Genomic DNA, 21,583 nt, shown 5'->3' on the forward strand with positions numbered 1-21,583 from the left:
CTACATAAGCATTTTTTTATCTTGTTTCTGCCTCAGACCAATTAGATCATTTAAAGATTTACATTGGCTTTATTTTGTGATTCTAGACTTGGGGAACACTTCATTCCATGAGCTAGAATGTGTTCTGATTTTTATTATTATTGTTATTGTTATTATTATTATTGGTTTTTCGAGACAGGGTTTCTGTGTAGCTTTGGAGCCTGTCCTGGAACTAGCTCTTGTAGACCAGGCTGGCCTGGAATTCACAGAGATCCGCCTGCCTCTGCCTCCCAAGTGCTGGGATTAAAGGCGTGCACCACCACCACCCGGCCAATGTGTTCTGATTTAATAAACTGAGTTGAACTTTTTCATCAGACCGTCAACTCCCCAATAACAACACAGACTTACTATTAATTACGATAGCTTAGGGCTTTTTTCTTTTCTTTCTTCTTTCTTTTTCTTTGAGGCAGGGTTTCTCTGTAGTTTTGGAGCCTGTCCTGGAACTCTCTCTGTAAACCATGCTGCTTTTTCTTCATCTGGCTTGGAGATCCCACCTTTATTTTTCCCAGTGTCCTCTGTGCCTGGAAACCCTGCCTAGCTATTGGATGTTCAGCTTTTTATTAAACCAATCGGAGTGACATATCTTCACAATGTACAAAAAGATTATTCCACAACAGTACACCAAAAAAGGACTCAAAGAAGCAGAAATAAAACAACAACAATAAGAAGAAGAAAATGGTTGAACATCTGCTTTCTTTGTGAGGTTAGGAAAGGAAGAGGGAATCACATAGAGGCAACTGACTAATAGATCAAATCATTCCAGGTTGCTTTTTTGTTTGTTTGTTTTGTTTTTCGAGACAGGGTTTCTCTGTGGCTTTGGAGCCTGTCCTGAAACTAGCTCTTGTAGACCAGTAGGCCTCGAACTGATCCTCCTGCCTCTGCCTCCCAGGTGCTGGGATTAAAGGTGTGCACAACCACCACCAGGCTCCAGGCTGCTTTTTGTAAGGACTAAGGCAGGCAGAATGTAGTTATCATGTTAGTTGGAATCGGCCTGGCTAGGAAATTGGCCACTGCCTCTTTCTGTCCTAATTTCTTAGAAGGTCAGAAAGTTAGTTTTAATTTGGTAACGTGGAACTTCAATTTGAGGGACTCCATTTTAGATTTAATTTAATTTATTTATTTATCTTGTTTTTTGAGGCAAGGTCTCAATGTGCCATTTATTTTAGTGTGTGTGTGTGTGTGTGTGTGTGTGTGTGTCTGTCTTGAGGTTGGAGGATAATATGCAGGAGCCAGTTCTTTCCTTCTATCAGGTGAGTCTTGGAGATTGAACTCAGGTAACAGGTTCAGCAGCAGGTCTTTGTCACAGAAAACAAAGGAACTTAGTAGGAGGCAGGGAATCATTACTATAATAAAATATCTGAGGCAGACTACTTTCTAAAGAAAAGCGGGTTTTTCTTGGCTCAAAGTTCTAGAGGCACAAAGTTCAAAGAGAATGATATAGGCTTTGGCTGGGCTCTCTTCTTTTCGGGTGTCACGTTACTGTGGGAGTCTAGGTGTAGATTTGTGTCTGTCAATCTAACGTTCCCTATAAAGTCGCCGCCAGGACCCTTGCACAGGCCTGCACACTAGCGACCTATTCTAATTCCAAAGATCCCACCGATAAACACCATAGTCATGCTAACTTCCCATTCTTTTTATCTATCTGTCCGTCCATCCATCCATCCATCCATCCATCCATCCATCCATCTATTCATCCATTTAGAGACATGTCTCTCTCTATATCTGTCTACATAGCCCTGACTGTCCTGAACTGGAACTCACTAGTAGACCAGGCTGGGCTTGAACTCACAGAGGTCCTCTGCGGCTGCCTGCTGCGATAAAAGGTGTGTACCAACAAGCCCAGCAACTTTCTTTTAATAGTCACATAAGACGCTGGGAATTAAATTCCTTCCAGTGTAGAAAACAGACTGTATTTAAAACGTAACAGGCAACGCAGCCAATAACTTGAACAAATTCACAGAGCAAGAGTAGAAACAGAACCTGGGCAGTGTTAGTTTCTTTACTAATTGTGCTAAATTTATTTACAGGGTCACCTGGCATTGTTTCTCAAAAGGCAGCCAAGGAACACAGGCCTCAGAATCATGCCAACAGGGTCTCTGAGGCAGACTCTAGAAATCCGCATTCTTACAAGCTCCTGAGGAAACTGTCCGGCACACGAACGTTTCAACGACTACTGTGCCCTGGGTGACAGCAGCACGTCAGAAACCGCCTTGGCCCAATTCCTGGGTTTAAGGTTCCCGCCGCCTCATGGGAAATGTAGTTTCGGCTGGCCTTCCCGCCTCCGGCCTTTTGGAGAGCTCGCCGGAAGGAGCCGAGCCAATGCGGAAACAACCGAGTGTTGCGAGGCGGGCCTTTTCCTGCTCGATTGCATGCTGGGAAAGGGCAGTTTCCGTTAGCTGCTGAAGGCTGTGGCGCGCCACCGGCCACCTCCCCACGTGAAGCAGTTGTGCGAGCATCGCCACGCCGGGCAGCTGTCTACCCGCGTCCGAGCGCCCCGGAAGCCGCGGGGGACCGGAAGTGGCCCGCGGAGGCTGCAGAGCTAGTCCGGGAGCCCGCTGCGAGGCGACTGGCAGCGCTGCGACGGCGCCATGTCCCTGATCTGCTCGAGTGAGTGCTGGCTGCGGCGGGAGGCGGGAGCGTGGCTGCGGCCCGGGACGCGGAGCCCTCGACCCTGCGTGTGGGGTGCATTTGCGCAGTGCTGCGCAATTCATGTAGCTGTGAAGAATGACTGGCGTTGTTTTACTGAGCCGAGACAGGCCTAAACAGAGCAAGGGGGGGGGGCGAGGGGGGAGTGGTGCAGGGAAAAACAGCTCTTGGTGTCTGAAATCCTAGGACTTGCCCACGATCCACCTTCTACTGTGATCTGGGCTATGGCGGTCTGGGCCTCAGTTTCCCCATCTGCAGCATTGAAAGCGTTGCATTGGGTATTGCTCGAAAACGTCGCTTAGGAATCGGAGTTTCTGCGATTTTGCAGAACACGCAGTGACTTCGAGACAGGGCTGGAAGCCAGGTGTCTGGCATCTAGCCTCGCGCAGTATGACTAATGAAAACAGCGAACGTTTAGAAAACCTGTATTGATTTACGACGCATCTCCAAACGATGATCTCATTTTATGCTTACAAGAATTATCTGAAGGGAAATAAAGATCTGTGATTTAGAGAGGGCGTCATAAGTCTTAGGAAGAATGGGGGTTATCCAGGGATGCGTGGCACAGTTGGGCGATGGAGCTCTGTTCTTTGAGCCGGGATCCATGCTGTACACTGTCTTGTCTTTGGGTATTTTATTACGGCATTGCGGGTGTTTACCTTCTTGTTGTTTGCCACATTACTAGCTTCCCCTCCCTCTCTATTCTCTTCTCAGAACGTTGCCATTAATTCAAAGAGGGAAAGGAAGGAGGGAAATGACAAACAGAAAAGGGAATCTCACACTGAAGAAATTGCAGTTTGCAAAGTATTTTCGAACGATTTGTTTCCTTTTAATCTTGAGAGAGCACTCTTACACGCCCTGGGCCATCCTTCCTTTTGTAAGGGAGGGAAAGCTCCCTCAAGTGTCCATTATGCGAGATAAGCCAACAGGATAGCACAGGAAAGCCATATTTCCTTCCATACTTGATTACATACGCTTGGGAGTCCTGCAGAAATAGGTGACCCCGAGGGAAGCTTATCCAGAACCTGTGCCACAGAAGAGAATAAGAGCTTGAAGCCTTGAGATGTGACTCACAGGTTCTGGGAGGGTGAGCAAAACTATGTGGTGAATAGGAGCTGTTTTGTTATGTGCTAAGTCTCTCAGGCTGTAAGTATTATTTTAGAGCAGGCCTCAGGAGAGTCTGAGCATGGAGGTGGCTTTCACTTGTCTGCTAAGGTAAACCAATTGTTCCTGCTTAGGGGAAGTTAGAGAAACATGAGGGCCTGAGAAGGTCACAGAGACCTTGATTCTGAGCTTGCTTTTGAGGCCTTCATTTTAGGTTGTTCAGGATGCCCAGGTCCCATACTTTAGTGTCTGCATTGTCCTGGAGGTCAGTGACAGCTGTGTCGCCCATCTTCAAGGGTACACAGACCATTCTGTCAAGTGCCTAGAATAGAATCTTGCTTGGCACATAGTGGCAGACACTATGGAAAGGTTTTTTTTATTTTTATTTTTTTAAATTTATCAGTGCTTGTTACGTTGCTTTTTCTGCCTGTTGGTCCATGTAGGGCTCCAGAGGAATGGCAGGGCTTTGAGTTGTGCTGTGTGTACTTCTTTGTCATGTTCCTGGTCATCTTTGTTCAAACATGAGGTGGGCAGAGCTTACTGCTCACTCTTTACAGGACTGGCACATGGGATCTGGGCAGTTATTATTTATTTCCTTTTATTATTGGCAGACTAGAGAATCTAGTTAAGTAGTTGGCAAGCATTGTAGAACCAAGAACCAGCTAGCTTGCTGTCACAAACGTTGCTTCCTGATAGCTGAGTACGAGGACAGGGTCTTCTTAGGGGATGACACAACAAAGGTCCCCTGTAGCCCAGGTCTCCTTTTACCCTGTGCTCACTACCTGCTCTCTCTATAGTCTCCAATGAAGTGCCAGAGCATCCATGCGTGTCCCCTGTCTCTAATCATGTGTATGAGCGGCGACTCATTGAGAAGTACATTGCAGAGAATGGCACAGATCCTATCAACAACCAGCCTCTCTCCGAGGAGCAGCTCATCGACATCAAAGGTGCCTACCCGATAGCCTGAGTCCGGGGCCAGCTCAGCCTTCAGGAGTGGGAGGTGGGGCCAGTCTGATGGAGAAGATAGATGGTGGCTGTGAATGAATGAAGAGAAGAGGGAAGGAGGAGGGTCCTTGGGTTCTGGTTCTTCATACCTGCTTTGCTGCCTTTCTTGGCAGTTGCTCACCCAATCCGGCCCAAGCCTCCCTCTGCCACCAGCATCCCAGCCATTCTGAAAGCCTTGCAGGATGAGTGGGTGAGTTCTGTGAAGGGAATGCACCTCTGAACCTTGGGATTGAAGATGGGACCTCCCTCCCTCTTTGCTTTTTTAAACTTGTTTATTTTATGTTTGGGTCTTTTGCATATCACTTATGTGCCTGGTGCTTGGGAGGAAGGGAGAGGTTGTGTGATCCCTTGGAATTGCAGTTACAGACAGTTGTAATCCACTATGTGGTTCTGGGAATTGAACCTCTGGAAGAACAGCAAGTGCTCTTAACTCCTGGGCCTTCTCTCCAGGCCCTCTTATTTTCTTGAGCTAGGACCGGTTCCTAGACCGGTCTGGAACTCATGATCCTTCTTCCTTAGCCTCCTAGTGCCTAGGGTTACAAGAGCCCACCACCAGGCCTGGCTCTTCGTGGGGTTGAGCACAGGGTCAATGGAAGTGCTGTGCTGCTGAGCAGCCCCTCACTTCTTGCCAGCTGCACTTCGTTGTGTGGGGCAGGGTGGCAGCACAAGAGGAGCCTGGTTGTTGGAACTCTTGCACACCTGGATTCCAAAGTTTTCTCCACTGTCAGCCTTTGTGACATGGGGCATACTACTCAGTCTCTGACCTTCCTGACTTTAGGACACTGATTAGTCCTGTCTGTCTGAATTCCATAAGTAGAATAAAACTGACATATTTGTGTTGTGACATAGGGACTCTTCTTCACTACTGAACACTGCACTTGCTGAGGGTAGCCAGTAAACAACCACAGCAGTGTTATTCTTTCCTTTCAGAAAAGTGATGGCATTAACACCTGTGATTTGCTGGTGACTAGCTCTCACTTCTGTCTGTGTGTCCAGAGTGTTTTGTGTTGTAGGAGCTTCAATGCCTTACAGGGGATTGTCATTCGGATGATAGCTTGGGTCTCTGAGCTGCTTAAGTTGGTTTCAGTATAGAATAGGAGGTGGTGTCCTCTTCCCTGGCCAAGTTCTCCTCTAGTCCTCACAGTTGCCTACCCTCTCCCAGGATGCAGTCATGTTGCACAGCTTCACCCTTCGCCAGCAGCTGCAGACAACCCGCCAGGAGCTGTCCCATGCTCTGTACCAACACGATGCTGCCTGCAGAGTCATTGCCCGTCTCACCAAGGAAGTCACTGCTGCTCGAGAAGGTGTCTTTTCCTGCTGTCCCCCACCTTTGCTGGCCCTGCTTTGTAATGTCCCATTTTTAACATAATCTTTTCTCTCAGCTCTGGCTACTCTGAAACCACAGGCTGGTCTTATTGTACCTCAGGCCGTGCCAAGCTCACAGCCCAGTGTTGTGGTAAGTGTTCCCTTCCAAGCCCAGTAACTGTCCTTCCACAGGTGCCTTTGGTATTGTGAGCTCCTCCCACTCTCTCTTTTCTACAGGGTGCAGGAGAACCCATGGATTTGGGTGAGCTGGTGGGAATGACCCCTGAGATTATCCAGAAGGTGAGTCATATGCTGTTCTGTTGGGACTGCCACATGCCCTCCCTTAGTGCCATGGGCCCTGGGGCCAGAGTAAGAATCTCACAATGAGCAGCGGGAAGAGCCTGCACTGCTACTGAGCTCTCTGACTACTAGGCTTACTGTAGCCTACCTTGTCTGTCTCATTTCCCTTGCTTCTGAATAGAAGGAGGCGTCTACTTCACAGGCTTGTTGTAGGAAAGATGTAATTACTGATAAGGGTGGCTCTTAGCTCTTGGTGGGTTTGTGTGTGTGTGTGTGCGCGCACACGCTTTGCTGATGTTCTGCCACTTTGTTACAGTTTTTGAGGGTTTTGCCTACAACATATAAGTTATCTGAAGCTGGAAGTCAGAGCTGAGACTTCCAGACTGCAACCCAGGGTTCTCTTGAATGTATAGTCTGCATTTGTAGGATCCAACAGTGTATGAGCTCTCATATTTGGTCCCAGAGCACAACAGCCTAGCTCTGCCATTCGTCATTTTAGTGACCTTGGCAAGGGGGCTCTTTCTCTGTGTGGCTTTGGAGCCTGTCCTGGAATTCACTCTTATCAACCAGGCTGGCCTCAAACTTACAGAGATCCACCTACCTCTGCCTCCCCAGTGCTGGGATTAAAGGTGTGCACCACCACCACCTGGCTGCGGGGGTTCTTTTGATGTTTAGTTTCCTCAGCTATACCATAAGGTCATGGATACCCCACCTTGTAAGATTGGAGTGGAAATGTGTCAGCTTTTAGCACATAGCTTGGCAGATAGCAATTTTTTGGTGATGATTGTGACACCAGATATACCAGCATCCAGTCTGTTTCGTTTTTGCAAAATCATTTGTCTCAGAAAATTGTGTTCTCCACAGCTTCAAGACAAGGCTACTGTGCTAACCACAGAGCGTAAGAAGGTGAGTTGATGCCTGGTGTGAGCACTTGACTTCTGGGAGGAGGGGCTAGTTGAAGCCTGCTTTCATGGCTGCTCTTTGGGGGCTTTCTCTTTTCTCAGAGAGGAAAGACTGTGCCTGAGGAGCTAGTGAAACCTGAAGAGCTCAGCAAGTACCGGCAGGTGGCATCCCATGTGGTAAGTAGCTGGAGATGGCCCTTACTGTTTCTAGGGCAAGGTAGGCCAGTGTGAGGAGCAGGGGGAAATACTGCTCAGACCTCTGGCATGGTGTCTTGCCATGCAGTGAGGGAGTTGCTGCATCCAGGCAGCCAGCCAAGCTAGATAGATAAGGGATAAAATCCACTCTTGTTCCTTGGCTAGGGAGGAATATGAGGGTGTGGGGAAGGGGAGTGCAGGAGCTGTGTGGCTCTCTGGCCTGCCTTGATTTGGCTGTGACTGGGTTTTGTGTGAATCTGTCTGCAAAGGGGCTACACAGTGCTAGCATTCCTGGGATCCTTGCTCTGGACCTCTGTCCTTCAGACACCAACAAGATTCTCACTGGTGAGTCTGGGCCTGGCCGACAGGCCAAGGTGAGGGGTGGCAGGAGCAAGGGAGGCGCATGCCCTGATCCTCTGCATGGATTTGAGGACAGAAAGACCTTCTTTAGCACAGGGATCCTGTGATTCATTTTTTTTGTCTTTTTTGGATCTTCTCCAGGTGGAGCAGATAAAAACGTTGTTGTCTTTGATAAGAGTACTGAGCAAATCCTGGCCACTCTCAAAGGCCATACCAAGAAGGTCACCAGCGTGGTGTTTCATCCTTCTCAGGTAAGCCACTCTCACAGCCACTCTCGTCCGTTCCTAAGTCCAGTTCCAGTGGTTTTGAGTCTCAGAGCTAATTGCCCAACCCCCACTGTCTTGATGAAGCGGGCATTGATGGGTCTCTGTGTAGAACACCAGAGCAGTGGCCCTCAAACCAAAGGAGAAAGAAAATGCAACCAACAAACCATATTCACATCAGTTTTGCATTATTAAAAGAAAACAATCATCCTAAAGGGTTTATAGATAACTACAGACAGTAAAACTCCATGTAGTCCTGACTGCCAGGTTCACGTGACCCTGTAGGGTTGGGCTCAAAATTTAATATTGACTATTGAAAGTATTATGAGTTCAAATAGGAGAGAACCACTGGTTTAGAGGATAAAGGTTGCTCATTAGAGGAGATTAATGGTCTCATAAGACTTGAGACAAAAGTGCAGTGGCTTGGTGTGCAGCTGCATGGGGTGCTGGAGCAGTGCCTCCCAGTTAAGTCTTTCTCTTAGACATAAGGAACTGAGAAATAGAGGAATATGTCTTGTTTTGTTGCTGTGAAGAGATGATACCAAGATCACAGCAACTCTTTTTGTTTGTTTGGGTTTTTTTTTTTTTTTTTTTTTTTTTGGTGTTTTAAGACAGGGTTTCTCAAGCCAGATGGCGCACACCTTTAATCCCAGCACTCGGGAGGCAGAGGCAGGTGGATCTTTGTGAGTTCAAGGCTGGCATGGTCTACAAGAGCTAGTTCCAGGACAGGCTCCAAAGCTACAGAGTAGTAGGAGCTGCAGACAGGCCTGCTTTTCAACCTGCCCGGCTCCCAGCCGCCTGGCTAGCTTATGCCCCGAAATAATTACACAGAAACTGTATTCTTTTAAACACTGATGGCCCATTATCTCTAGCCTCTTACTGGCTAATTCTCACATCTTGATTAACCCATTTTTAATAATCTGTGTAGCACCACGAAGTGGTGTCTTAGCGGGAAAGGTTCAGCATGTCTAACCTGGTGGCTGGCTCCATCGCTTCTGACCTCACTTCCCTTCTTCCCAGCATTCTATTCTGTCTACTTCACACACCTATGTTCTGCCCTATCAGGCCAAGCAGTTTCTTTATTAATTAACCAATGAAAGCAACAGATAGATGTATGACCTTCCCGCATCAGAGAAACCCTGTCTCAAAAAACAAAAAACAAACAAAAAGGATAGGGTTTCTCTGTGTAGTCCTGGCTGTCCTAGAACTTGCTCTGTAGACCAAACTGGCCTCAAACTCAAAGTGATCCACCTGACTTTGCCTCCCTGGTGCTGGGATTAAAGGCGTGCGCCACCACTGCCCAGCTCCACAGCAGATCTTAATAAAGGAAGCGTTGGGGGTTGGGGGATTGCTTAGTTTCACATGCTAGTCCATCTTCAGATGGCGGGGAGCACGGTGGCAAGCATGGCAGTGGGACAGTGGCTGAGGGCACATCCTGATCTGCAAGGAAAGAGACAGATACACACACTCTGGGACAGTGGCTGAGGGCATATCCTGATCTGCAAGGAAAGAGACAGATACACACACTCTGGGACAGTGGCTGAGGGCATATCCTGATCTGCAAGGAAAGAGACAGATACACACACTCTGGGACAGTGGCTGAGGGCATATCCTGATCTGCAAGGAAAGAGACAGATACACACACTCTGGGACAGTGGCTGAGGGCATATCCTGATCTGCAAGGAAAGAGACAGATACACACACTCTGGGACAGTGGCTGAGGGCATATCCTGATCTGCGAGGAAAGAGACAGATACACACACTCTGGGACAGTGGCTGAGGGCATATCCTGATCTGCAAGGAAAGAGACAGATACACACACTCTGGGACAGTGGCTGAGGGCATATCCTGATCTGCAAGGACAGAGACAGATGCACACACTCTGGGACAGTGACTGATGGCATATCCTGATCTGCAAGGACAGAGACAGATACACACACTCTGGGACAGTGGCTGAGGGCTTATCCTGATCTGCAAGGACAGAGACAGATACACACACTCTGGGACAGTGGCTGAGGGCATATCCTGATCTGCAAGGAAAGAGACAGATACACACACTCTGGGACAGTGGCTGAGGGCATATCCTGATCTGCAAGGAAAGAGACAGATACACACACTCTGGGACAGTGGCTGAGGGCATATCCTGATCTGCGAGGAAAGAGACAGATACACACACTCTGGGACAGTGGCTGAGGGCATATCCTGATCTGCAAGGAAAGAGACAGATACACACACTCTGGGACAGTGGCTGAGGGCATATCCTGATCTGCAAGGACAGAGACAGATGCACACACTCTGGGACAGTGACTGAGGGCATATCCTGATCTGCAAGGACAGAGACAGATACACACACTCTGGGACAGTGGCTGAGGGCTTATCCTGATCTGCAAGGACAGAGACAGATACACACACTCTGGGACAGTGGCTGAGGGCATATCCTGATCTGCAAGGACAGAGACAGATACACACACTCTGGGACAGTGGCTGAGGGCTTATCCTGATCTGCGAGGACAGAGACAGATACACACACTCTGGGACAGTGGCTGAGGGCTTATCCTGATCTGCAAGGACAGAGACAGATACACACACTCTGGGACAGTGGCTGAGGGCTTATCCTGATCTGCGAGGAAAGAGACCGATACACACACTCTGGGACAGTGGCTGAGGGCATATCCTGATCTGCAAGGACAGAGACAGATACACACACTCTGGGACAGTGGCTGAGGGCTTATCCTGATCTGCAAGGACAGAGACAGATACACACACTCTGGGACAGTGGCTGAGGGCTTATCCTGATCTGCAAGGAAAGAGACCGATACACACACTCTGGGACAGTGGCTGAGGGCATATCCTGATCTGCAAGGACAGAGACAGATACACACACTCTGGGACAGTGGCTGAGGGCATATCCTGATCTGCAAGGACAGAGACAGATACACACACTCTGGGACAGTGGCTGAGGGCATATCCTGATCTGCAAGGACAGAGACAGATACACACACTCTGGGACAGTGGCTGAGGGCATATCCTGATCTGCAAGGACAGAGACAGATACACACACTCTGGGACAGTGGCTGAGGGCATATCCTGATCTGCAAGGACAGAGACAGATACACACACTCTGGGACAGTGGCTGAGGGCATATCCTGATCTGCGAGGAAAGAGACCGATACACACACTCTGGGACAGTGGCTGAGGGCATATCCTGATCTGCGAGGAAAGAGACAGATACACACACTCTGGGACAGTGGCTGAGGGCTTATCCTGATCTGCAAGGACAGAGACAGATACACACACTCTGGGACAGTGGCTGAGGGCATATCCTGATCTGCAAGGACAGAGACAGATACACACACTCTGGGACAGTGGCTGAGGGCTTATCCTGATCTGCAAGGAAAGAGACCGATACACACACTCTGGGACAGTGGCTGAGGGCTTATCCTGATCTGCAAGGACAGAGACAGATACACACACTCTGGGACAGTGGCTGAGGGCATATCCTGATCTGCAAGGACAGAGACAGATACACACACTCTGGGACAGTGGCTGAGGGCATATCCTGATCTGCAAGGACAGAGACAGATACACACACTCTGGGACAGTGGCTGAGGGCATATCCTGATCTGCAAGGACAGAGACAGATACACACACTCTGGGACAGTGGCTGAGGGCATATCCTGATCTGCGAGGACAGAGACAGATACACACACTCTGGGACAGTGGCTGAGGGCATATCCTGATCTGCGAGGAAAGAGACCGATACACACACTCTGGGACAGTGGCTGAGGGCATATCCTGATCTGCGAGGAAAGAGACAGATACACACACTCTGGGACAGTGGCTGAGGGCTTATCCTGATCTGCAAGGACAGAGACAGATACACACACTCTGGGACAGTGGCTGAGGGCATATCCTGATCTGCAAGGACAGAGACAGATACACACACTCTGGGACAGTGGCTGAGGGCTTATCCTGATCTGCGAGGACAGAGACAGATACACACACTCTGGGACAGTGGCTGAGGGCTTATCCTGATCTGCAAGGACAGAGACAGATACACACACTCTGGGACAGTGGCTGAGGGCTTATCCTGATCTGCGAGGAAAGAGACAGATACACACACTCTGGGACAGTGGCTGAGGGCATATCCTGATCTGCGAGGAAAGAGACAGATACACACACTCTGGGACAGTGGCTGAGGGCATATCCTGATCTGCGAGGAAAGAGACAGATACACACACTCTGGGACAGTGGCTGAGGGCTTATCCTGATCTGCAAGGAAAGAGACAGATACACACACTCTGGGACAGTGGCTGAGGGCATATCCTGATCTGCAAGGAAAGAGACCGATACACACACTCTGGGACAGTGGCTGAGGGCATATCCTGATCTGCAAGGACAGAGACAGATACACACACTCTGGGACAGTGGCTGAGGGCATATCCTGATCTGCAAGGACAGAGACAGATACACACACTCTGGGACAGTGGCTGAGGGCTTATCCTGATCTGCAAGGACAGAGACAGATACACACACTCTGGGACAGTGGCTGAGGGCATATCCTGATCTGCAAGGACAGAGACAGATACACACACTCTGGGACAGTGGCTGAGGGCTTATCCTGATCTGCAAGGAAAGAGACAGATACACACACTCTGGGACAGTGGCTGAGGGCATATCCTGATCTGCAAGGACAGAGACAGATACACACACTCTGGGACAGTGGCTGAGGGCATATCCTGATCTGCAAGGACAGAGACAGATACACACACTCTGGGACAGTGGCTGAGGGCATATCCTGATCTGCAAGGACAGAGACAGATACACACACTCTGGGACAGTGGCTGAGGGCATATCCTGATCTGCAAGGACAGAGACAGATACACACACTCTGGGACAGTGGCTGAGGGCATATCCTGATCTGCAAGGACAGAGACAGATACACACACTCTGGGACAGTGGCTGAGGGCATATCCTGATCTGCAAGGACAGAGACAGATACACACACTCTGGGACAGTGGCTGAGGGCATATCCTGATCTGCAAGGACAGAGACAGATACACACACTCTGGGACAGTGGCTGAGGGCATATCCTGATCTGCAAGGACAGAGACCGATACACACACTCTGGGACAGTGGCTGAGGGCTTATCCTGATCTGCAAGGAAAGAGACCGATACACACACTCTGGGACAGTGGCTGAGGGCATATCCTGATCTGCAAGGACAGAGACAGATACACACACTCTGGGACAGTGGCTGAGGGCATATCCTGATCTGCAAGGACAGAGACAGATACACACACTCTGGGACAGTGGCTGAGGGCATATCCTGATCTGCAAGGACAGAGACCGATACACACACTCTGGGACAGTGGCTGAGGGCATATCCTGATCTGCAAGGACAGAGACAGATACACACACTCTGGGACAGTGGCTGAGGGCATATCCTGATCTGCAAGGACAGAGACAGATACACACACTCTGGGACAGTGGCTGAGGGCATATCCTGATCTGCAAGGACAGAGACAGATACACACACTCTGGGACAGTGGCTGAGGGCATATCCTGATCTGCAAGGAAAGAGACCGATACACACACTCTGGGACAGTGGCTGAGGGCATATCCTGATCTGCAAGGAAAGAGACAGATACACACACTCTGGGACAGTGGCTGAGGGCTTATCCTGATCTGCGAGGAAAGAGACAGATACACACACTCTGGGACAGTGGCTGAGGGCATATCCTGATCTGCAAGGAAAGAGACAGATACACACACTCTGGGACAGTGGCTGAGGGCATATCCTGATCTGCAAGGAAAGAGACCGATACACACACTCTGGGACAGTGGCTGAGGGCATATCCTGATCTGCAAGGAAAGAGACAGATACACACACTCTGGGACAGTGGCTGAGGGCATATCCTGATCTGCAAGGAAAGAGACAGATACACACACTCTGGGACAGTGGCTGAGGGCATATCCTGATCTGCAAGGAAAGAGACAGATACACACACTCTGGGACAGTGGCTGAGGGCATATCCTGATCTGCAAGGACAGAGACAGATACACACACTCTGGGACAGTGGCTGAGGGCATATCCTGATCTGCAAGGACAGAGACAGATACACACACTCTGGGACAGTGGCTGAGGGCATATCCTGATCTGCAAGGAAAGAGACCGATACACACACTCTGGGACAGTGGCTGAGGGCATATCCTGATCTGCAAGGAAAGAGACAGATACACACACTCTGGGACAGTGGCTGAGGGCATATCCTGATCTGCAAGGAAAGAGACAGATACACACACTCTGGGACAGTGGCTGAGGGCATATCCTGATCTGCAAGGAAAGAGACAGATACACACACTCTGGGACAGTGGCTGAGGGCATATCCTGATCTGCAAGGAAAGAGACAGATACACACACTCTGGGACAGTGGCTGAGGGCATATCCTGATCTGCAAGGAAAGAGACCGATACACACACTCTGGGACAGTGGCTGAGGGCATATCCTGATCTGCAAGGAAAGAGACCGATACACACACTCTGGGACAGTGGCTGAGGGCATATCCTGATCTGCAAGGAAAGAGACCGATACACACACTCTGGGACAGTGGCTGAGGGCATATCCTGATCTGCAAGGAAAGAGACCGATACACACACTCTGGGACAGTGGCTGAGGGCATATCCTGATCTGCAAGGAAAGAGACAGATACACACACTCTGGGACAGTGGCTGAGGGCATATCCTGATCTGCAAGGAAAGAGACAGATACACACACTCTGGGACAGTGGCTGAGGGCATATCCTGATCTGCAAGGAAAGAGACCGATACACACACTCTGGGACAGTGGCTGAGGGCATATCCTGATCTGCAAGGAAAGAGACCGATACACACACTCTGGGACAGTGGCTGAGGGCATATCCTGATCTGCAAGGAAAGAGACCGATACACACACTCTGGGACAGTGGCTGAGGGCATATCCTGATCTGCAAGGAAAGAGACCGATACACACACTCTGGGACAGTGGCCGAGGGCATATCCTGATCTGCAAGGAAAGAGACAGATACACACACTCTGGGACAGTGGCTGAGGGCTTATCCTGATCTGCAAGGAAAGAGACAGATACACACACTCTGGGTTTGTCATGGCTTTTGAAACCTCAAAACCAGTCCACCGCCAGTGAGATACTTCCTCCAGCAAGGCCACACTTCTAATCCTTTCAAATACTGCCACTTCCTGATGACTAAGCATTCAAATATATGAGCCTGTAGGGGCCATTTTTATTTAAACCACCACAATTATAGCAAACTGAAAAACGAATTCAAAATGAAAGCACTATTTTCTGTTTATTTGGTGTTTTTTTTTTCTCTTTCTTTTTTTTTTGGTGTTTTGATTTTTATGAATATGTGTTAATGAATGATGATAGTTGCTTTTATCTTCTGTCTCTTACTCCTAATTAGTCAAAATAATTTGTTATGAAAACTAAATAAGCTTTCTATCTGCCCCATGTCTTTTGGACAATCAACTCGCCCTTGAGGTCTCTGGCCATTTCAGCAGCATTCTCTCTTGGCTGTCTTAGGCAGGGGCTAGAAGGAGAAGCAGTTGCTCGTAGTTGTGACTATACATTTCACTTCCTGGGCTCTGATTCTTGGTCTCTTTCCTTTCAGGAACTGGTGTTTTCTGCATCCCCAGATGCCACTATCAGGATTTGGTCGGTCCCAAACACCTCTTGTGTACAGGTTGTTCGGGCCCATGAGAGTGCAGTGACAGGCCTCAGCCTCCATGCTACTGGAGACTATCTCCTGAGCTCCTCTGATGATCAGGTGCAGTCCCAGCCAGGGCCCTTAGGAGGTGGGGGGCATCTTGCTGTGGGGCAGCCAGATTCCCAGAGTTCTAAAAATGTTTCTTCTCTGTTGTGGGAGCTAACTTTGCCAGCGGATGCTGAACCAGGGTCTCTCGAGGGCCACCAGACCCACTTTCTCATTGTCTTCTTTGTCTCCTCTCCAGTACTGGGCCTTCTCTGACATCCAGACAGGGCGTGTGCTCACCAAGGTGACAGATGAGACATCCGGCTGCTGTAAGTGGCCTTAGAGGCACTGAGCTCTTGCAGTGTGTCGTTAAGTTTTACCTAGTCATTTGTTTATCTGTTCTAAAGACAGTGCCTACCACTGGCACCAGTATAGTGGCCGTAGTGGCTATTGACTACAGATGCCTCTCCCCTTTCCTCACTCAGCTCTTACCTGTGCGCAGTTCCACCCTGATGGACTCATCTTTGGAACAGGAACCATGGACTCCCAGATCAAGATCTGGGATTTGAAGGTAGGACAATGAGGCCTCTTCTGTGACTCAGAGGGAGAAGGAACTGATGAGTTGTGGTGGTAGGCCCTGGGATACCTCAGGGCCTAGGAGAGCCTGGCTCTGTTTGTGTGGCATGCTGAATGTCACCAAGTAACTGGGTGCACAGGACGTCTCAGAAGTTTTCTTCCTGTTTTGACACGTGAGTGATAATTTTATTGCCCAACTCCCACCTGTAGGAGCGTACCAATGTGGCCAACTTTCCTGGCCACTCTGGCCCCATTACCAGCATCGCCTTCTCTGAGAATGGGTACTACTTGGCCACAGCAGCCGATGACTCTTCAGTCAAGCTCTGGGACTTGCGCAAGCTGAAGAACTTCAAGACATTGCAGCTGGACAACAACTTTGAGGTGCGCCCCTCCCCAGTTTCAGTTGTTTCTCCTCACTCACTGATAGTTTAAGTTCATGTAAGCTGCTTCTGTTTGTTCCCAGTTCTGTGGCTTTTGGTCATTTGTGTAATTGCTTTTCTTTGGGGTTTGGCAGGTGAAGTCACTGATCTTTGACCAGAGTGGAACCTACCTGGCTCTTGGGGGTACAGATGTCCAGATCTACATCTGCAAACAGTGGACAGAGATTCTTCACTTTACAGGTAGAGGCTGGCTGTGGCTTACCAGGGCCTTGTACATCTGCTCTAGAGAAAAGTGGAGAAATTTCACTGAGGGTGAAGCTTGGCTTGGCTTGGCCTAGATATGCCCAAACTATTCTTCCCTTCTCCATTTGCTGTCCTGGGAGCAGAACCAGCCAAGTTTTCTACTGAGTCCAACCCCCAGGCTGCTTTTACTTATGTTTGGGGGCAGTAGAGCATTGTGGCCTAGGAAAAGTATTTGTGAGTCTCTTTGACTCACTTATCAGCTGTACTCGCCCCAATTTGTGTTAAGGGGAAAATTGGAATGAAAAGTTCAGACACTCTGGGAAATACCAGGATTCACATGCAAGTGCCTGTTACCTGTAGGTCAGAAGTGTCTTATGGGATGTTTGGTATTGGGTCTTGATTTGAGCAATGAATAAGAACCAGTCAGGGCAATAATGAAGTTTTTATTATTTGTTTGTTTGTTTTATTTATTTTGTTTTTATGGAGATAGGGTCCCTCTGTGTAACAAGCCCTTGCTGTTCTGGAACTCACTTTGTAGACCAGGTTGTCGATGAACTCACAGAGATCCGCCTGTCTCTGTCTACTGAGTGCGGGGGTTAAAGGCATGCACCACTATACCCAGCACGTTTTTTTTTTTTTTTTTTTTTGGTGAACTTTATTGGGGTCTATCATGGGTGAGTGATGAGGTTTGTAGTCAAGTTAGGAAGGGCTGGTGGAAGCTAGTTTAGTAGTTTGTTTTCCTTTGTATAGAGATGGAGTCCAGGGCCTTTCCCACAGTAGCAAGTGTTCAAGTCCCAACACAAATACTTAGGGCAACTAGAATAATAAAGAAAAGTCAGACTGACACAGTGCTGCCCAAGAGGCTTTCTCACCTTGAAGTCGCCTGTGGCCCTGGGTAGCTAGAGCTTCGACTTTAGGGTATCTTGCTGGGTATAATAACTCACACCTGTAATGCCAACTCTTGGTAGCTAGAGAATGATCTTGAGTTTAGGCCAACTAGGAGCACAGAGGGTTTTTCTCTGGAGAGTTGGGGAGCACGGGTATTTTCCAAAGTCTAGAAGGAACTTGCCCTAGTTCTCCAGCTATCTGAGTCCTGGGAGGATAGCTCAGCTTTGTCTGTACTGAATGCAGCCCTGTGCTGTGTGCCCTGGACTTTGACATCTTTGAGCTAGAACAGTCTAATGGACAAGAGCTAAAGCCAAACATACCAAGTGAGCACTGAGGTTTCCAGCTGTAGTGTGCTTGCCCAGAAAGCTCAGGTGAAAGGGGATTGGTATTCCTCTGTTCATTTACCCAGTCCTACAAAAGATTGAGTGCCACTTCCTGCCAGGTGCTGAGTGCTGGCTAAAAATCAGTGGTGAACAGAATCCTGCCTCAGGAGGGTGCATTCTGACCCTTACATCTGGGTTTTTGCCAGGATCGTGGCATTCAAAGTCATTGTTCAGCCCTGAAGAAGAAACAGCCTTCTCATAGTTCCCTTTTTTCTCTCCTCAGAGCATAGTGGCCTGACCACTGGAGTGGCCTTTGGGCACCACGCCAAGTTCATCGCTTCAACAGGCATGGACAGGAGCCTCAAATTCTACAGTCTGTAGGCCCTATGCCTTCAAACAATTCTGGGCCTCATCTCAGTAGTGGGTTAGATTTAGGGGGGTGGGGGGACTCTAGGAGGAGGGAGGTCTGGTGGGGGGGACATTCACATCATTTCATTCTGGTCTGGATGATGGTCTGAGCCAGGGCACATGGAACACCGCTATCCATGCAGCCTTCAGGCCCCAGGGAACGAACATGGAGGAACTGTCACCCTGTAAGTGCTCAGAGTCGGAGTCCAGCACCTCTTCCCAGTAGTGGCAGCTGTTCCATGCCTGCTCTGTTTCAGCTCTTCTGAGACAGGGAGGTGAGCCAAGGGAACTGTGAAGGGAGGGGCAGGAGGGCTCGTGCTGGTTTTTGTAAGCAGTGATATAGTTTCATTAAAAAAAAAACCCACACAGTAAATATATTGTCATCTCCTTGAGTCTGTCTGCCAGAGAGACCCTGAGTTGGGAAGGTCATGGGGAGGGAGCACGGTGTGGGACACTGGCTATCAGGATGCCTCCACTGTACGAGAAGTAAAGTAAAAGCTTAGAAGCCATTTGTCAAGTCTCTCATGCTCAGGCAGGCTCTGACCTTGTTTTCAGTGCTTCTGCCTCTCGTGCTGTGCTTGCCCCTGGCTTGACTTCTCACAGCCTGAAAGGTGGTGGGGAATTAGATTAGCCTTAGCCTGCTAATGGGTTTCTGGGAGAGGATTGCTAGGAGTACTTCAGTTGTAGGTGATACAAACTGGTTGCCAGCTGGCTTGACTAAAGAGACTTTCTTGACTGACAGCTTCTCCCAGGGGAAACAGCTAATGCACAGTAAATAAAAAGTTAGCTGATGATGCCTTTATTCGCAGCACTCGGGAGGCAGAGGCAGGCAGATCTCTGAGTTCAAGGCCAGCCTATCCTGGTCTACAGAGCGAGTTCTAGGGCTGTTAGACAGAGATGCCCTGTTTCAAAAAACCAAAAGAACAAAAAAAAATGTTTAGATGATAATACAGGGAGATTAATGTAGGGTCCTGTGACTGCTCTACAGTTGGAAGTTACCTGGGGGGGGTGCTGTAGGGGAAGAGGACAGTTGTAGGAAGAAGAGAAGAAGGTAGGTTCTGAGGTTGAGATGAAGGAGGTGTGGAGTGGGAGGAGTTAAGTATGGTTGGGGTAAGTTACCATTAGGTGTGCCCAGGAAGGCCTTAGGGCCATCCCAATGGAATGCTGGTGTTGGGATCCTGCTGTGAGCTTAGGTGTGTGCTGAGAAGAAGTGAGGAAGGGTAAAATTAGCTGCTGCGTACAGTTGAGAAACCGTTAGGAAGGAAGAGCGGAGAAGTGAGGTGTCACCTAGAGGTTGTGGGCAAGTCAAGGTGGTACTTCCTGTGAGCACAGAACAAAGCCTCTGGGTATGTGATACCAGGCAGTCCTGTGGTCCAGGAAATTGGGACTTACCTTATCTGCCAGAATGGAAGCTCACAGTAGACAAGCATCTGTTGTAGTTACTGTGCAGCCTGGATGTGGGCTCAGTCAGCTGTTAAGCGGCCGGGGAGATAGCTCAGTTGGTAAAGTGCTTGCTAGGCAAGCACGTGGCGCTGACTTCTAGCCTCAGCACCTAATAGGTAAAAGCCAGAAATAGTGTGAAGTGCACAGGTCGGGGAGCCCTAGCATATACCAGAGATGCAAACAGCCACCCTTCTTTATACTGTACCAGTTTGCATAGTACTTAGTACAGTGAGATCGTGTACAGTTAGGGCGGAATTATTTACAGATGGCCAGGAGGCACTGGAGCAAGCGTCTCCAATGGCTCTCCGCCCACTCGTATGAGAACATTGAGTCAGCAGGCCCAGTCGTGAGGGTCCCTAACTAGTAGATGCAGCTGCTCTGATGAGATAAAAGCAGGCTTGATGAATCCTAATGGACTCCACCCTTCTAGTATTTAAGTTCTAGGAGCCTCACTGGGTCTGGTGACCAAAGAAACTGTGTTTGCTATGAAATGGATTGATGCTTACTGTACTCTATGAGTATTTGAGTCTCTGGATGTTCAAAGCCATGTCCTTTTTGCTCTGCAGCTGACAGGGAGTCTATATTGTGCTTGAACTTGGAGCACCAACCAAGGAGGTCACTTTGGTGCAGTGAAGTTAACTCTGGCTCCCAACTAAGCTGGCGTCTTGGTGGAGCTCCTGCATGTCGCGCCCCTGGCCAGCAGGTGGTGCTAGTACGTTCTGCAGGTGAGAGTGTTAGAGAAGCATCTTGTCCTAAGGCATCCCATGAACTGGGATTTTTAGACCTAGTTTCAGAGACAAAGCTGAGGGGCAGCAGTGGGCAGCTAATGAACTCCGCAGGTCTCTGGGAGTCATGATTAGTATCAGCTCTCACATCAAGCCCAGGTTTGGCTCCCAGCTCTTATCTTTTTACAGTGAGTCTGTCAGTTTTTGGTGTCTACCTGGTAGGGCTGTGAGTGCTAAGTGAACACAGGGTGGCCCTCGGTAACTACACACTGCTTCCCTGCTTTATGATGATTGCCAATGACACGGTTACAGTGCTTGACACCTATGGTGTTAAAGTTTGGCCTAACTTTCCCATCCTTAAGCCTGATATTAAAGCTCATCAACCCAGCTGGCCATGGTGGTGCACACCTTTAATCCCAGCAAGGATCTCTGAGTTCTAGGCCAGCCTGGTTTAAAAAGCAAGTTCTGGGACAGCCAGGGTTACACAGAGAAACCCTGTCTCCAATAAACAAAAAGAACAAAAGCTCATCAATCCAGGCAGGGAGGCAAGATAAAGCAGAATACATCCAAGACTGAAATATGAACGATTCCTCTGCCCCTCCACCCCCATACTAAGAATTTGGATGACACACATTGGAAAGAGAGACTTACACTTCTTGTTACTGGGACAGGTTGTTGTTGTTTTCTTGCATTCATCAGCCCCAAGATAGGCAAGAGTCCTCTTTGCCCA

General features: G+C 49.0%; 1 protein-coding gene across 1 annotated transcript; it reads left to right on the top strand.

Moving 5' to 3' along the window:
* Positions 1-2,414: 2,414 nt before the first annotated feature.
* On the top strand, positions 2,415-19,058 carry Prpf19 (pre-mRNA processing factor 19). The gene is made up of 16 exons (XM_075973526.1): positions 2,415-2,646; positions 4,587-4,736; positions 4,908-4,984; positions 5,957-6,098; positions 6,177-6,250; positions 6,337-6,399; positions 7,264-7,305; positions 7,404-7,478; positions 7,766-7,841; positions 7,998-8,107; positions 15,787-15,942; positions 16,127-16,196; positions 16,353-16,438; positions 16,654-16,824; positions 16,958-17,063; positions 18,561-19,058. The coding sequence occupies exons 1-16, from the start codon at positions 2,628-2,630 to the stop codon at positions 18,656-18,658; spliced, it is 1,515 nt and encodes a 504-aa protein (XP_075829641.1). The 5' UTR covers positions 2,415-2,627; the 3' UTR covers positions 18,659-19,058.
* Positions 19,059-21,583: the final 2,525 nt, after the last annotated feature.

The sequence above is a fragment of the Microtus pennsylvanicus genome, chromosome 5, assembly GCF_037038515.1.
Source record: "Microtus pennsylvanicus isolate mMicPen1 chromosome 5, mMicPen1.hap1, whole genome shotgun sequence".
Taxonomy (NCBI): domain Eukaryota; kingdom Metazoa; phylum Chordata; class Mammalia; order Rodentia; family Cricetidae; genus Microtus; species Microtus pennsylvanicus.

What these genes read in the sequence shown, in the direction of transcription:
- Prpf19 (XM_075973526.1), top strand. An exon ending in AAGCCTTGCAGGATGAGTGG is followed by an intron (nt 4,985 to 5,956) that starts GTGAGTTCTGTG and finishes ACCCTCTCCCAG; the next exon opens with GATGCAGTCATGTTGCACAG. An exon ending in GGCAGGTGGCATCCCATGTG is followed by an intron (nt 7,479 to 7,765) that starts GTAAGTAGCTGG and finishes CTGTCTGCAAAG; the next exon opens with GGGCTACACAGTGCTAGCAT.